The 14,887-nt window shown below is 37.6% G+C and overlaps 1 protein-coding gene across 2 annotated transcripts in view; it reads right to left on the bottom strand.

The window, feature by feature from the left end:
• The window catches only part of NAV3 (neuron navigator 3), a 596,222-nt gene that overhangs the window by 176,253 nt on the left and 405,082 nt on the right, over positions 1-14,887 (bottom strand). For both annotated transcript variants that reach the window (XM_030323286.1, XM_030323287.1), the window contains exon 9: positions 1,774-1,889. In XM_030323286.1, coding sequence (XP_030179146.1) covers positions 1,774-1,889 — 116 coding nt within the window. The remainder of the gene's footprint in view (positions 1-1,773; positions 1,890-14,887) is intronic.

Here is a 14,887-nt window from a genome sequence, read left to right as displayed (position 1 = left end):
GTGTCTCCCTCTCTCTCTGCCCCTCCCCCATTCATGCTCTGTCTCTCTCTGTCTTACAAATAAAATAAACGTTGGAAGAAAAAAAAAAATTAAAAAAAAAAAAAAGAGTTGACGCTCAACCTACTGAGCCACCCAGGTGCCCCCCACTTTCAAGTGTGATATTTAAAAACATCAGAACGTTAAATGGAAATATCAACTAAAAATGTGAAAGAAATGATCAAATGATGGACAGAGTAAGAAACTGGAGGAAAAATTCACATGTGGATTATTTATTTAAACAGATACTCAGTGATATATTAAATTCAAAGAAACAATGTTCCTTTGTGAAATTCCCATAAAACCTAAAATTCAAACTGTATAAAAGCATTTTATCCTACATATTTGAGCTCTGGTATTTCATAGGCATACTGATACATAACTGAAGACATTCATGAATAAAGAAATGTGTGAAGTATATGCATCTCCATGCCACACCAGGTTTTAAAAATATCTAGTCACAATACAGATATGCATCATCATTCTCATTATGAGACTATCTGGAGCTATGGGAAAGCCAAAACTTCCCCCAAGTACTTGAAAATTCTGTAAATACAATCCCAATAGCTATGTCTTAGCATTACCATATCTACCTCTACCCGGAACTGGCCCATTGCAATCTTCACACAAAACCTCTGATGCCTGATGATACCACTGATGATTCCAAAGGAACCCTCATAATGTTGTGTTGTCAACGGGATCAATATCTCCTGGTGGATATTGCAGGAATGGCTAATGCCTGCCACAGTGTTCAAATCTGCCAAAGAGCTTCTGCCAAAGAAGCTCTTTAACCCCCAAATTTGTAATATGTTTATTTTCATGAACTTCAGGACAATATTTTGAATCTTTCGAGCACTAGAGCAATTTTTTTAAAAAATTAAATAGTTCTTTCATTTTTTTTTCTTCAGAATATATAAAGGCTGACCAGAAACTTATTGGAATAAGAGAATACCTCTACTTCTATGAATTCTTACTCTTAGAATTAGAAAAACTGTCCTCAAACTCTCTTTCCCCTTAGTATGTTTTTCTAAAAAATTCTTTAGTTGCTCATGAATACAGATTTTTATATATATTAGTATTAATTAATATATATTATATATTATATATAATATAATTACACCAAAGGCCTTCCATATATGCCTACACTCATTTGGGTCCTACAAAAACACACTGGACTAAAGCAGAGAAGCTGGTTTTATATACTTACAAACCTAACAAATTGTATATATGTTTTTTCCTTACATTATTTATATGTAATGAAGTATTTCCATAATTAGAATTTTTCCTAAATACACATTTGGAGCCATTGTGTAGGAATGTTCTAAATAGTAGAGAACTGAAGACAGAACAGGATGGGATTGGCCATGGAACATTTGTATTGACATCTGATCCTTAACATATTTTAAAATCTCCAAATATATTCAAGGGCTGTCTTATTAACAATGAAGCTTCCCCAGGTTTTCTATGATTATATTGAACTTGACTAAGGGCAACAATGACTTGAAGACCTCAGCCTCTAAAAGCCCTACTATTCTTCACAAAATTCTTCACAGAACAACAAAGAGATCACCCTGAGCAAAGTAGACAAATATCTAAGAATCTCTGATGCATAAGATGCACACAGTCCATTTATGCTTAAGAAAAAACAGTACAGCACAGATGACTTTTATTAAAAAGACTTATGGAGAGATTGCAAAAATTCTGAGGTCTGTCCTACCCATCAGTCAGGTCACTTACCAGATATCTCCTCTAGGCACTGCTTAGCAGTTTTATTATATGATACATCCATCTTAGTAGGACTGGTACAGGAGTCAGCAGATGGTAAAGAGGTGCCTTCGTTTTCTGAATGTGATCTGAAATTGACCAAAAAGACAGAAACAAATAGCAATTGCTGTCATCAGTGACTCAAAATTCCCTAGTACAAGCAGAAGTCAACATTTCTATTGTTGTAGTACAAGCAGAAGTCAAGTTTTCTATTAAGGCAAGTAAGCACTTCCTTATGACGACGACATTCCTAAACTATCTGTAAGAGAAAATCCTTATTTTCATATACAACCCAAGTAGGAGTGAGATATTAAATCATATTTCTTAGCCTTTTCTACATTTGAAAGCCTGTAATTACCAACAGTTACATTTGGGGGGAAGCACAAAACTTGAAAAGATCCAACTTTTTCTGCAGTTTTAGATAAAGTCTGGCTAAATTGCACTCTTGTGAGAATAACGAATAAAAATACTGAAAGCATCCCTATAGTTTTTTTTCATGAAAATTCTAGAAAATATATCCTAAAACAGAAAGTGTAAGTAAAAAATTAATGTTGAATTTGTTCTGAGCCGTAAACATTGCTATAATGTCTTAATTTCAGAAAAGCCAAAGTCAATCAGAACCAAATTCTCATTATCAAAATTTCATCTACCTTATGTTTTATATTTGTGTGTGTATATGTGCGCGGCTATGTATTTGTGTGTGTGATTAACATGTAGAGAGTAGGTCTCATCAGATAAAAGTACACAACAAATGGACTGCATATATTTTGATATTCTAATCTTCATGCATTACTTCTTTTATGCACAAGCAAATGTTATAAGAGGCATGATCTTTCCTGATGCAGCTTCAAAATCCACATATATTTGATCCGAACCACCACATCTTAAAAAAAAACAAAAACTAGAGGATGAACTAAGATACAGGAGGAGGCAACCTTGAAGTCCCATTTGTATTACTGGGTTTGGACCACGGTGAGTGACCACTAAATATTTCTCACTTTTAAAAACTATACAGAATATTCAAAAATGTGAAAGAGGAATTCAGTATGCTTTTTATTCCGAATCAATTTCTTTAAAATTTATTTATTTATGTATTATTTATTTATTTTTGAGAGAGAGAATGCGCATCTATGCAAGCAGGGGGGAGGGGCGCACCAGAGGGAAACAGAGAATCCCAAACCAACTCTGCTCTGCAGTGTCAACACACAGCCTGATTCAGGGCTGCAACTTAAGAACAGTGAGATTATGACCTGAGCCGAAAAAAAAAAAAAAAAGTCAGACGCTTAACCATGTGAGCTACCCAGGTACCCCTGAATCAAAGTTTAATTAATATGTTACTTTTATTCTAAGTCCTCGTGTTGTTTGAGAGAAAATAAAGTGTAATCACTGATATCCACAATACTTTATATGAAATGACATATCCAGAAACTCTGAAAAGCTCATTAGGATTTTAAGAAATCGTGGAAAACATTATCCTATATGTATGGACGAATGTGTATATATAGGAATTAATATACAAAAGAAAGAGCTAAGTGAGAATTCATATAAATGGCTTCTGTTGATTTCTAGCAGACTGTCCTTATTTTATTCTAACTTGAAACTGAATATAAAAAGCATGGCAAAATTAAGAAAGAGGATATACCGTTCAAGTGAAAGGACATAACATAAAGGCCAGTAAAGACCTCAATGTTGCTAAAATCAACGCCTTTTAGTCTTTACCTTCCTTGATGTCTTGGCAGCATTTAGAACAGCAGACCATCATTCCTTTCGTGAAGTCATCCTACCCTGGCTTCTATGACAAAAACTTTCCAGTTTGTTCCCCATTCTCTCTGGATGCCACTTTCCCCCTCTTTTGCTCTCTTTTACCCAATCATTAAATGTGGTTCTGGGTAGTGAAAAGAAGGGGATACAGAGGGCAAAACTGTGGATTCCTCAAAGCAGTATCTTAAGCTTTTTCCAGTTTTCATTGTAGTCTCTTTAGATGATCTCAAGCACATTCACTGTATTCATGATTACCTAGCCACACATGAATTCCATATTCTAGCTCTAACCCAGCACTTTCCACTGAATTCCAGATGTACAGCACAGCTATTTAATTGACATTACTTCTTAATTGTCACAAGATATCTCAAATCTATCATGTACAGAATTAAACTTGTAATCTTTTGTTGTAATCTAAACTTGTAATGTCCCTTGTTCATAGTATCCTGGATGAAACCTTTAGGGAAACTATAAGGTGGCTTTGTGTGGTCTGATCTCTGTCTGCCTCTCCCGTACCATCTTGCATGTGAGGCTTCTTATCTCTCGTCTCTGTGGTCACACGAATTTTCTACCCACTTCTCATAGCCCCCTGCCTCAACCGGGCTTTTACACTCCATTACTTTCCTTCTCTCTTCATCCAATTAAGTCTCTCCCTTCAGTTCAAGTAACTCTTAAAGAACCATCTCTAATTTTCAGGTAAAGTCCCAAATTGTAAGTACTTATCTACTCTCTGTATCTATCTTGACAGTACTTCGTACACTTCCAATGCAAAATCTAATTATTTGATCAATGTTTATCTCCCAAACTAGACTCCACTGCCCACGTTTAAGCTCGCCGTTGTACCCCACGCCTAGCCTTGGTCTCGCAACGTATTGCACTGAGAAAATATTAGATAAATAAAAGAATAAATCTTATTAGCCATCGTCATAAAATAGTATTAGAGTACAGCATATGGAGGGAAGCATGGTATAATGGTATATGCAATGTATAACTTGGGTCTCTAACTAACTAGTTATTAACTCATGTGACCTTGCTAAGTTACTTAGCCTCCCTAAACCTCAGTTTGCTCATGTATGAAAGAAAAATATGTGCCTTCCAAAGTAATTTGAACTCAAGTGTTATTATTACTAATAATAGTAGTTCATTTCTTTTCTTCTCTGGCCTCCAGGTTCTCCTATATCCCCTGTCTTTTGATAGCCCCACCTTCCTCAATGCTAAAGCCCACTACAGTCGGTTCTTCTACTTGGGCTTATTTCTTGTGGGCCACTGCACCTCCCTGACCTGTTCCTTAGCCTACTGTCCCTGAATGAAGGGTTAAAATCCGCTGAAGTTTTCTAAGGATATTTATTACTTGCTGAAGAGGTTTAAATGGAGAGTATGTAGTGAGATTGGAGACCCCAGGGAAACTTTACTGGCTGTCTGCCAAGAAGCCTCAGAAAGGCAGGGTGCCTTGGTGAACTGGCTGTGAGCCAGGATTGGCCTATAGTCCTGCAGACTCAGTATTCATAGACTGATCTCTCAGAAGCTGAGTCACATTAAGTAGTTCACTTTGATGGCTGGCTATAGCCCAATGCCAATTGGTTCTTACGAGAACAAGATCAGTAGCTGTTACCGGAGCCTGAATGCATGTGATCATGCTAGTTACAAAAGTTCTAGAAAAATCTGTATCAAGTAAAAATGTATTTTGAATGTGTTTTGAGAGTAGAAATTCTGCTTTGCTCTGAATAAACAGATCTTAAAAAGATGCTCAGGAGCTGACGGTAGCTATCTTCCTCAGCGTTTGAGACTTGGTACTCAATTCCATCAGCTGTCTTCAGGCCCTATTATCTGAGGCTCTTATAAAAAGTATGCATACTACTAGGGGCACCTGGGTGGCTCAGTCAGTTGAGCGTCTGACTCTTGATTTTCGCTCAGGTCATGATCTCACAGTTCATGGAATTGAGCCCCATGTCAGGCTCTGTGCTGACAGTGAGGAGCCTGGCTGGGATTTTCTCTCTCCCTCCTTCTATGCCTTCCCTGCTCATGTGTGCTTGCTTTCTCTCAAAAATAAATAAGTAAATATACATATATTTTTAAGCATGCACACTTCTGACAGCTCAGTGATCTATTAGAACATTTCATTTTATTTTGGTTTTAAAAATCTGTCAGTGTGTATTTCTGGCTGATTCCCGCTTTATTATCTTTTTTATTTTAATTTACAGGAGGTGATTTTTTTTAATCCTATTTATTTTTGAGAGAGAGTGAGAGACATGGTGTGAGCAGGGGAGGAACAGAGAGAGAGAGGGAGACACAGAATCTGAAGTAGGCTCCAGACTCTGAGCTGTCAGCACAGAGCCCAATGAGGGGCTCAAATTCATGAACCATTAGATCATGACCTGAGCCAAAGTCAGACATTTAACCGACTGAGCCACCCAGGCGCCCCGACAGGATACAATCTTATTTACCTTATTTTCAAGTTCTTTGGTGTATTTTCCATGGTATTACCTAAATTATCAACAATAGGGAAGCAGATTGATCAAGGAAAGGAACATGGAAAGGGTTAAATTTTAAATAATTTATAAAAAGGACCTACAAGACATCTCGTTTCATATGTGCATGTAAATGGATCCAGGTCTCTGGTCTACATATGTTACAAACCATCCATTTCTCCAGATTTCCACTCATTGTATTTTAGAGTGGATTCAAATTTTAACTCTAGTCTCCAGAGGGGCAATCACTGCTAACTGGTAAAGATTTAACTTTTATACAAATGATCAAAGAAGTTCAGTTAAATCTCTGAAGACTCCCAACATGTCCTCTCTTTTTGTGCATGTTTCACTCTGATAAAATAAAAGGGCTTGGGGTTGATTCATGAAACAATTTATGAAGACTTCAGAATCAATAGTGTTCTCCAATCAAAGGGTTCATTTTGACAGACACAGTGAATAATGCAGTGGCATCATTCACCGTTCCAACATAAACTGATACTACATTTTCCTCATTCTGATTGGAAAAAGGAAACAAAAATAAGTGTCATGACGTTCCTGTAAAATATTTAAAAGACCTGAATTGTGCAGACTAATTACTGGGTATTTACAACATGGTCAACACGTCGCAAGTACCTACTGAAACTGTCAAATATAGCATTGCAAAAACACCATATTTAGAGTGTTAACAAGCCAGGCTCTCAGGGTTAGTATCTCTTACTAAGAGTGGTAGCGGTGAAAAGCATAGAGTTCACTGATGATTAACACAAAAGTGATTTCCTGTTTCTGTGCACTTACCACGTGCCAAATACTATGCCTGGTATTTTACTGATGGCATTTCACTTAAATGTCCCAACAATCCTATTGTTATGGAATGAATGTCTGTTTCCTCCCCCAAATCCTTACATTGAAAACTAATCTCCAATATGATGGTATTAGGAGGTGGAGGCTTTTTGGGCTGATTAGGTGTTGAGAGTGGAACGTTCATGCCTGGGATTAGTGTTGTTTTAAAAGAGACCCCAGAGAACTCCCTCACCCCTTCTGTCATGAGAGGGCAGAGTGAGAAAATGGTCATGTGTGAACCAGGAAGCAGGCTCTCACCAGACTTGGAAATTCCAGCACTTTGATTTTAGACTTCCCCACTTCCAGAACCATGAGAAATAAATGTTTGCTGTTTAAGCCACCAGGTCTATTTTTGTGACAGCAGCCTAAACAGATTAAGACACCTATAATATAGGTGCTGTAGATAGATTCAGGCTTCTAGAGGTTTAATAATTTGCCTTATATAACAAGCTGGTAGATAGTTATCCCATATGTGACCCTGGCTACCTCTAAACACTGTTCTATTAACCACTACCCTCCAGTTTAACACCATTCAAATGCCTCCGGACACTATTTTAGTACACTTGAGGTCTCCTTAGCTGACAGATACTTCAGTCACTAAGTGAATAACACACAGTATTTGAAAATGACAATAGCTACTGATCTATCTTAAATATTATTCTTTACTCTTTACTACCTTAAATTTGTACTCTTACAAAAAAGAAGCTATTACATATACCACTCAAAGGACTTCAGCAGTAAGTCCTAGATACTATCAAGTAGAAATTTCAAATATCATAAATATGAGTGTTTGCTCATTAATTTATATTAAAATATATCCTCCCCTGGATTCATCTTAATATGGATATAGTCACACATGTAAGCACAAATACAGCTGGGTTGAGACAGCAACATTAATAGTCTAATAGTTTGATTTATAAATCAAACAAGGGCAAAGAAAAGTAAATATCTTTCTAAAACCACCATGGTTTTGCTCTCTTCTTTCCTTCCTGTTGGGAAGGCAGACAAGTGACACCTAGGGCCAAGGACAGAAATGAGTCAGGAGGAAGAGTACTAAGTGTGGATGGGAAATTTGTTATTTCAGGATGGGTTGAGCAAATAAGATATATGGAGAATAATGTGAGCCAAGTTTCTCAGTTAACAAAAGGAAATACAAGTATGGAAAGGAAATATGTATGTATGTGTGTGTGTATATACATAAATTATGTATTATGTATATGCATACATATCTATGTATTGTCCTTAATTTATGAAGAGGTTACATTCCTATAAACCCGTTGTAAGTTGAAAATATTGTAAGTTGAAAAGGAATCTAATATACCTAACTGACCTACCATCATAGCTTAGCCTAGTCTACTTTAAACGTGTTCAAAACACGTGCATTAACCTACGGTTGGGCAAAACCATCTCATACAAAGCCTATTTTACAATAAAGTGCTGAATACCTCATGTAATTTATTGCATACTGTACTTAAAATGAAAAGCAGAGCGGTCGTATGGAGACACAACAGTTGTCAATGCATTGGTCTCTTGTGATTGCCGGCTGACAGAGCTGAGGCTCCGCCTGCTGACGGGCATCACGAGAGAGGACAGTGCTGCATTATCACTAGCCCCGGCAAAAACCAAATTCAAAAGTATGGTTTCTGCTCAGTGTGTATTTGCTTTCACTCCATTTTAAGTGGAGGACTATCTGTCTGTGTGTATATATATCATAGATAGCTCACAGACACTGAGATAAATAATGGTATAAGTATGTGTGTGTGTGTGTGTGTGTGTGTGTGTGTGTACCTACATATATTTTACCATTTAGGAAACCAGGGAGCAGTGAGGTCTTGGTTTCTAAATATCACTGTCTACAAAAAGAAACCAGGACTCCTTAGTAAAAGCTGCAGCCAAGAGATAGGGAGAGTACAAGATGAGCCTGAACACCTGGAGCTGAAAAGAAATAAAGTTCTCAAAGAATAATGGGGCAGAAGCCAGCTTGAAGGGGATCCCAGTAGTGAAACCTGAGAAAATTTAAGCATTAAAATAGTCATATCAATGGGTTAGAATCCGCTTAATACAATGGGAATCCATTAATCCATACAATTTGAAGAGAGGGGAAGAGGGGGAGGGAGAAGGAAAAGGCAAAGGAGAAGGGGCGTCTCTTAATAAAGAAACCCAAGGCAGAAATGTGGAAGGAATGATAGGATTAGAAGTCATTTGACCTCCACTCAACTAAAATATTAATTTATGGAAAAAAATCTCAATGGATGCTGAATCCTAGAGGCAAAAGAAGATCCAGGAACAGAATTTTTACAAAGAGTCTCAAGATACCTTTCCACAAAAATACTCATTGAATACAAACGGGGAAAACTCTAGAGTGAAAAACTATGGCAAAATTATCTTAATCGAGGGATTAAATTTCACATCACCAAAATGGGAAGTATCAGTGTTGTTGCTATCTGATAGGATGCGATGGGAAGAACACAGCATCACTTCTGTGGCATTCTGAATAAAAATATATAATACACATCTAGTGATGAGCAAATATCAGACAAGCCCAAATTAAGAAACAGTCTACAAATGCTTATTTTCACCACATCAGCGTCATGCAAGTCAAGCAAAGATCAAAGAACTGCTCCAGATTGAGGGAAAATAGGCAGAAATGCCAACTTGGTACAACAGTCATCCTGAATTGGTCAAAGGGTATCTCTGGGACAATCAGTGAAACTTGAAAAAGTCTCTGGCTGTCGTGAGTGAAGTATGTATGGGAGTTCTTTGTACTATTCTTGCAAATTTTCTGTAAGCTTAACATTTTTCCAAGAGCAAATAAAATATAGAAAGAAGAAACAGCAGTGGTTTGATTGGGCAATCTGGCAGCAAACCTCGTAAGCCAACTACAGAAGGTATTTGATGAAGCTTCTCCGCTGAGAGAATGCCAGCTCCTAGCACTATCCCACACAACAGGCCCTCTTCTAGTGGTGTCTCTATATTCCATCTTAAAAATACTGCTGTGCGAAGGAGTTTAAACTGCTACCCGATGCACATATATATCTCAAACCTAGCAAAAGACAAGCTCTCAAGGCCGGCATTCAATAAGCTGCACTTTGTACTGATGACCAATTATGCCCAGTTCACATAAAACCACAATTGCAGCATAATCTGTAATAGTAGCTGCAGGGCTTACAAAAGCTTTTTCTGCATGATGGTTATCTGCTCTCCATTTCAATCTTGGTATACTCACAGCTCCTCCTACTCAGTTTACTGGTTCAACAAATTAGCCAAACTTAAAACCATGTGCGTAAGCATTTTCAAAATTAATGTTTTGCATTCTTTACCTTTCAGAACGTAGTATATTTAAGTGTCAGTTTTTCTTGTCACTTCCTAGGCAAATCTGAACTCTCACAAAAACTGGCTACAACAAAAATGTCTCCTGAGAACCCATGATGCTGTTGTATAAGATACATTTTGTGAAGAAAAAAAACGAAACCTCTACATTCAGACTTTACTGACCTAATTTTACAATTCAAGTGTATATAGAGGGTCTCCTCCTATATTTAATTCATAGGTTTAAGATGTATGACGGTTTTCTTCTCTGTATAACAGTGTCTTGCCTTATCTATGTGTTGGGTTCTTTCTGTGTGTGTGCGTGCGTGTGTGTGTGCACAAATGTGCATGCAAGTGCAAACGACCCCCACTCCTGATTCTACTCCCTTTGCCTTAAGATGTTTGCTTTATATCCAATGCACTGTTTTCTTGGCATTTACTACACGTGGTCAGAAAATAAGGAAAAGAAGGTGGACCTTAAAATAGCAAGTTAAGAATCTGGTTAATAGCTCTTTTGAAAATTATTGGGGGCTGCTAAAAAGACTGAGGTTTGGCAAAAATGTACACGTCTCTCTTTTCTCTTTAATTGACTATTTACTTCACTATTTGACTTAATATGTCTTTACCATCATGAGGAATTATAGCTCTAAAGCGATGAATATACAAGCTATGTAAGAAAAATGACATGTGGGTAGAGGGGAGGCATTTTTTTAAAATAGAGCAAAGGTAGTAACTTTTGAACTCCAGGTGAGGAAAACAAGTTTGAAGAAGACAGCATAGAGTCAAACCAAGAAAGAATACCAAGAAAGAACAAGAAGAATGAAAAGCTTCTTTTCTGAACGACGCTCTTCTTTCCCTTTCCTTTCCTCCTGTAATTGGGACCTCTAATTCAAATCTTAACAAAGCTACCTCTGAAAGTCAGGAAATTTCTCCCTCATATAGCCATTGAGCATTTCAACCTATGCTGTTGTCTTCCATTAACAATCTAACTTACACAGGGAAGACACAGCAATTTTCATAATCATGCTTCACACACTTGTGCTCTCTCTCTCTCTCTCTCTCTCTCTCTTGCACACACACACACACACACGCACACACACACAAGTCTAAGGGCCTGATATTCAATAATTTCTGTTACAATTAGGCTCCAATCAACCTTCATTTTCCAGGAAATCTATTTTACTTGCTGACTGCCCTACACGTCTGGTATTCATCCTGTTTATATGGTTCCTTCAGTGTTGCAATTCCTTCCTTGTCCCCCTCATTTCGGCATGCCTAAATCCCACTTATCTTTCAGAACCCAGTTCAAGTGCCACTTTCTCTGATTCCGACACCTAGCAGTAATTTTCCATGTTTTGAAGTCTCAATGTACCAAATCCGGTTCGCTGTTGGAGAGATTTAGACATCTCGCTTCATTTTGTAGTGATCTTTGAATCAGTCTCTTGCCTACTATACTGTGGACAACAGAAAGAAAATGACATTTGGGATGTGTCATGTTTCACTCTATCCTCATGTTTTATACATAATAGATTTTAGTAGGGAGTTACTGGAAGAAGAACAAAATAAGTGAATGAATGTCCTGAAGAGAAGAAATTTCATTCTTTAAATATTTTAAAGCTGTTTATATTTCAGTTAAACCATCTAGCTCATTTGTAGGAGGTAAGAGATTTCAGAAGTTTCTCTGTTTCATTATACATTTCTGCTAATTGTTCTATTCATCTATAGCAGGTGAGTCTAAACCATGTTGATGGTGTTTCATTCAATAATTTCACATGGTGCCCATGGTAAGTAGGTTCTGTTCTGGGCATTACACTACTAAATAAAAAATATAAGAGCTGGTATCAATGAGCTTGTTATTTATAGCTGGAAGTGGCTGAATTTTTTTTTTTGAGAGAGGGAGCAAGTGAGCGAGGGGCAGAGAGGGAGAAAAAGAGAAGGGGGGCTCACCTGAAGCAGGGCTCTTGCTCATTGGAAGTGGGGCTCGAGCTCACCCCATGCAGGACTTGAACTCACAAACCGTGACCTGAGCCAAAGTCAGATGCTTAACCGAATGAGCCAACCAGGTGCCATGAAATCATACTTATTAATAAGTTATCAAAATAATAGCAGGGGTGTCTGGGTGGCTCAGTTGGTTAAGCATCCAACTCTTGTTTTCGGTCAGGTCATGATCTCAGTGTTCGTGAGATCAAGCCCCACATTGGGCTCTGTGCTGACAGCATGGAGCCTGCTTGGGATTGTCTCTCTCCCTCTCCCTCCCCCTCTCCCCTGCTTGAGCGCTCTCTCTCTCTCTCTCACTCTCTCTCTCTCTCTCTCTCACTCTCTCTCAAAATAAATATTTAAAAAATAATAGCAGATAATAATAAACTTTATGAATAAAATATAAGAAGATGATGTCATAGAATTCTGGCAAAAGGCATACTGAATGTTTCTTTGGATTAGATGGCTGGAGATAGCTTGTGTGAAGAGGTAGCATGTAAGCAGAGATCTGATGATAAGTAGCCTGCTTTGCTCTGGAAGAGGATTGTCACAGGTAGAGAGATCATCTATGACAAAGGCACCAAAGCAGAATAGGTTAGTGTGTTGAGAAACAGAACGAAGGCAGGGGTTTAGTTCCCTACAGGAGAAATGGTATGAGTGTGGCCTGTGGGTTAGATAGAGGGTCAGATTATGTAGGGACTTGTAGGTCTTGGCAAGGTGTCTGGGTTTCATTGTTTTCAAGTGTGGTGAAAATCCAATAGATTGTCTCATAAATTGGAATGACATATATAATGTATACTTTTAGGAGGTTAGAGCCCCTGCTGTGTGAAGAATGCTGTTGGAAAGGGCCAGAAGTGGAATCTGGAAGACTCACTGGAAACTAGGTAAGTACTGGTGATGACATGACTTGGACCAGGAGAGGGGGGTGGAAATGGAAAGAAATGCCTGATTGAGGGTATGTTTTGGGGGGGAAGAGCCAATAGGACTAACTGAAAATAAGATGTGCAGGGAGAGAGTGATTGAAAATCAATGGTAAAATATGGATTCTTTCCAAATTTTCTTCTGAATTTTCCACTCAGTAATCCCACATCCCAAACCTCTACTCTCTTCTACATTATTTCTTGTATATACTTCCATAACAGCAATGATTTTTAATTTTTATTATATTTTATCATTATGTCCAATAGACTGAACTCCCTGCAAACAACATCTTTTTTTTCAATATATATATGTAATTTATTGTCAAATTGGTTTCCATACAACACCCAGCGCTCATTCCAACAGGTGCCCTCCTCAATGCCCATCACGCAATTTCCCCTCTCCCCCACCCCCCATCAACCCTCAGTTTGTTCTCAATATTTAAGAGTTTCTTATGGTTTGACTCCTTCCCTCACTGGAACTCAAAGTCTTTTAAAAAAAATCTTTGTAGTTCTTAATACATAGTATTTGCAAAATGAATGATGAGTACATAAATGAAAACGTATTTGGTGTTTTCCCTTTACCTAAACAATGGCAACCTGTCATTCTACCACTTATTATTTTTCGTTACATTTATTTATTTTTTGAGAGAGAGAGAAAGACAGAGAGCAAGGGAGGGGCAGAGAGAGGGGAGACAGAAGATCTGAAGTGGGCTCTGTGCTGACAGCAGAGAGCCTGATGCAGGGCTTGAACTCACTCACCGTGAGATCATGACCTGAGCCAAAGTTGGAGGTTTAACAGACTGAGCCACCCAGGCACCCATATTTCTTTTCTCTTTTCTTTTCTTCTTTCTTTCTTTCTTTCTTTCTTTCTTTCTTTCTTTCTTTCTTTCTTTCTTTCTTATATATATATAGAGAGAGAGCACATGAGCGGTAGAGGGAGAGAGAGAATCTTAAGCAAAGTCCACACCCAGCACAAAGCCTGATGTGGGAATCGATGTCACAACCCTGAGATCATGACCTGAGCCAAAATTAGGAGTGGGATGCTTAACTGACTGAGCTACCCAGGCGCCTCACCATTCTACCAAATCTTAAATATCTCTGGTAGCCGGCTTAATACAATGGCAGTCTATTCCATTCAAATAGGTTTAAATATTGGGAACTTTTTATTTTAAATTAAAACATTCTTTCTTAAAATTTTCCACTTTTGATTTCAGCTATATCCACTCATTAAATGGATAAAGATATACTAACTTAAAAACTACTTTTATCACACTATAGAGATAAATGAGTCACAAAAACTTAATTTAGAACATGCTTGCATTGTATAGGAAGTAGGACTAATATGAAATCCATTAACTTCCAGAACTCAACATTATATTTATAGAACTCTGACATTCAATTTGTAACAAAGAGTATTATGAAGCATATATTAGAGTTCCAGAAGTAATAATTAATAGCCTAGCATGACCTAGAATCAGGGTGAAGAAAGGAGAAAAACATCACCCTCAGCCATAAATCTTCCCATTTTATAGAAGTTATTAAATTATCTTTAAATATCAAAACTATATACATTATACACACACACACACACACACACACAACTTGAAAGCAATTTGGCACTTCCTATCATAAATGGGTTCTGATTAAGAATTCTGCAATCTATGATAGACATTTTTCTGGCCAGAATCTTTCTAATAACTATTTCTTGCAGGAAGAACTGGTGAACAAAGAAGGGGATACTATAGGTCTAAGCACATTTGAGTTCAAAGGCAAACCCCTACCAGCCCTGTGACTTTAAATGGCAATTACTAT

The sequence above is a fragment of the Lynx canadensis genome, chromosome B4, assembly GCF_007474595.2.
Source record: "Lynx canadensis isolate LIC74 chromosome B4, mLynCan4.pri.v2, whole genome shotgun sequence".
Classification (NCBI taxonomy): Eukaryota; Metazoa; Chordata; class Mammalia; order Carnivora; family Felidae; genus Lynx; species Lynx canadensis.
Note: the sequence above shows the minus strand (reverse complement) of the source record. Positions and strands in the feature narration are given on the sequence as shown.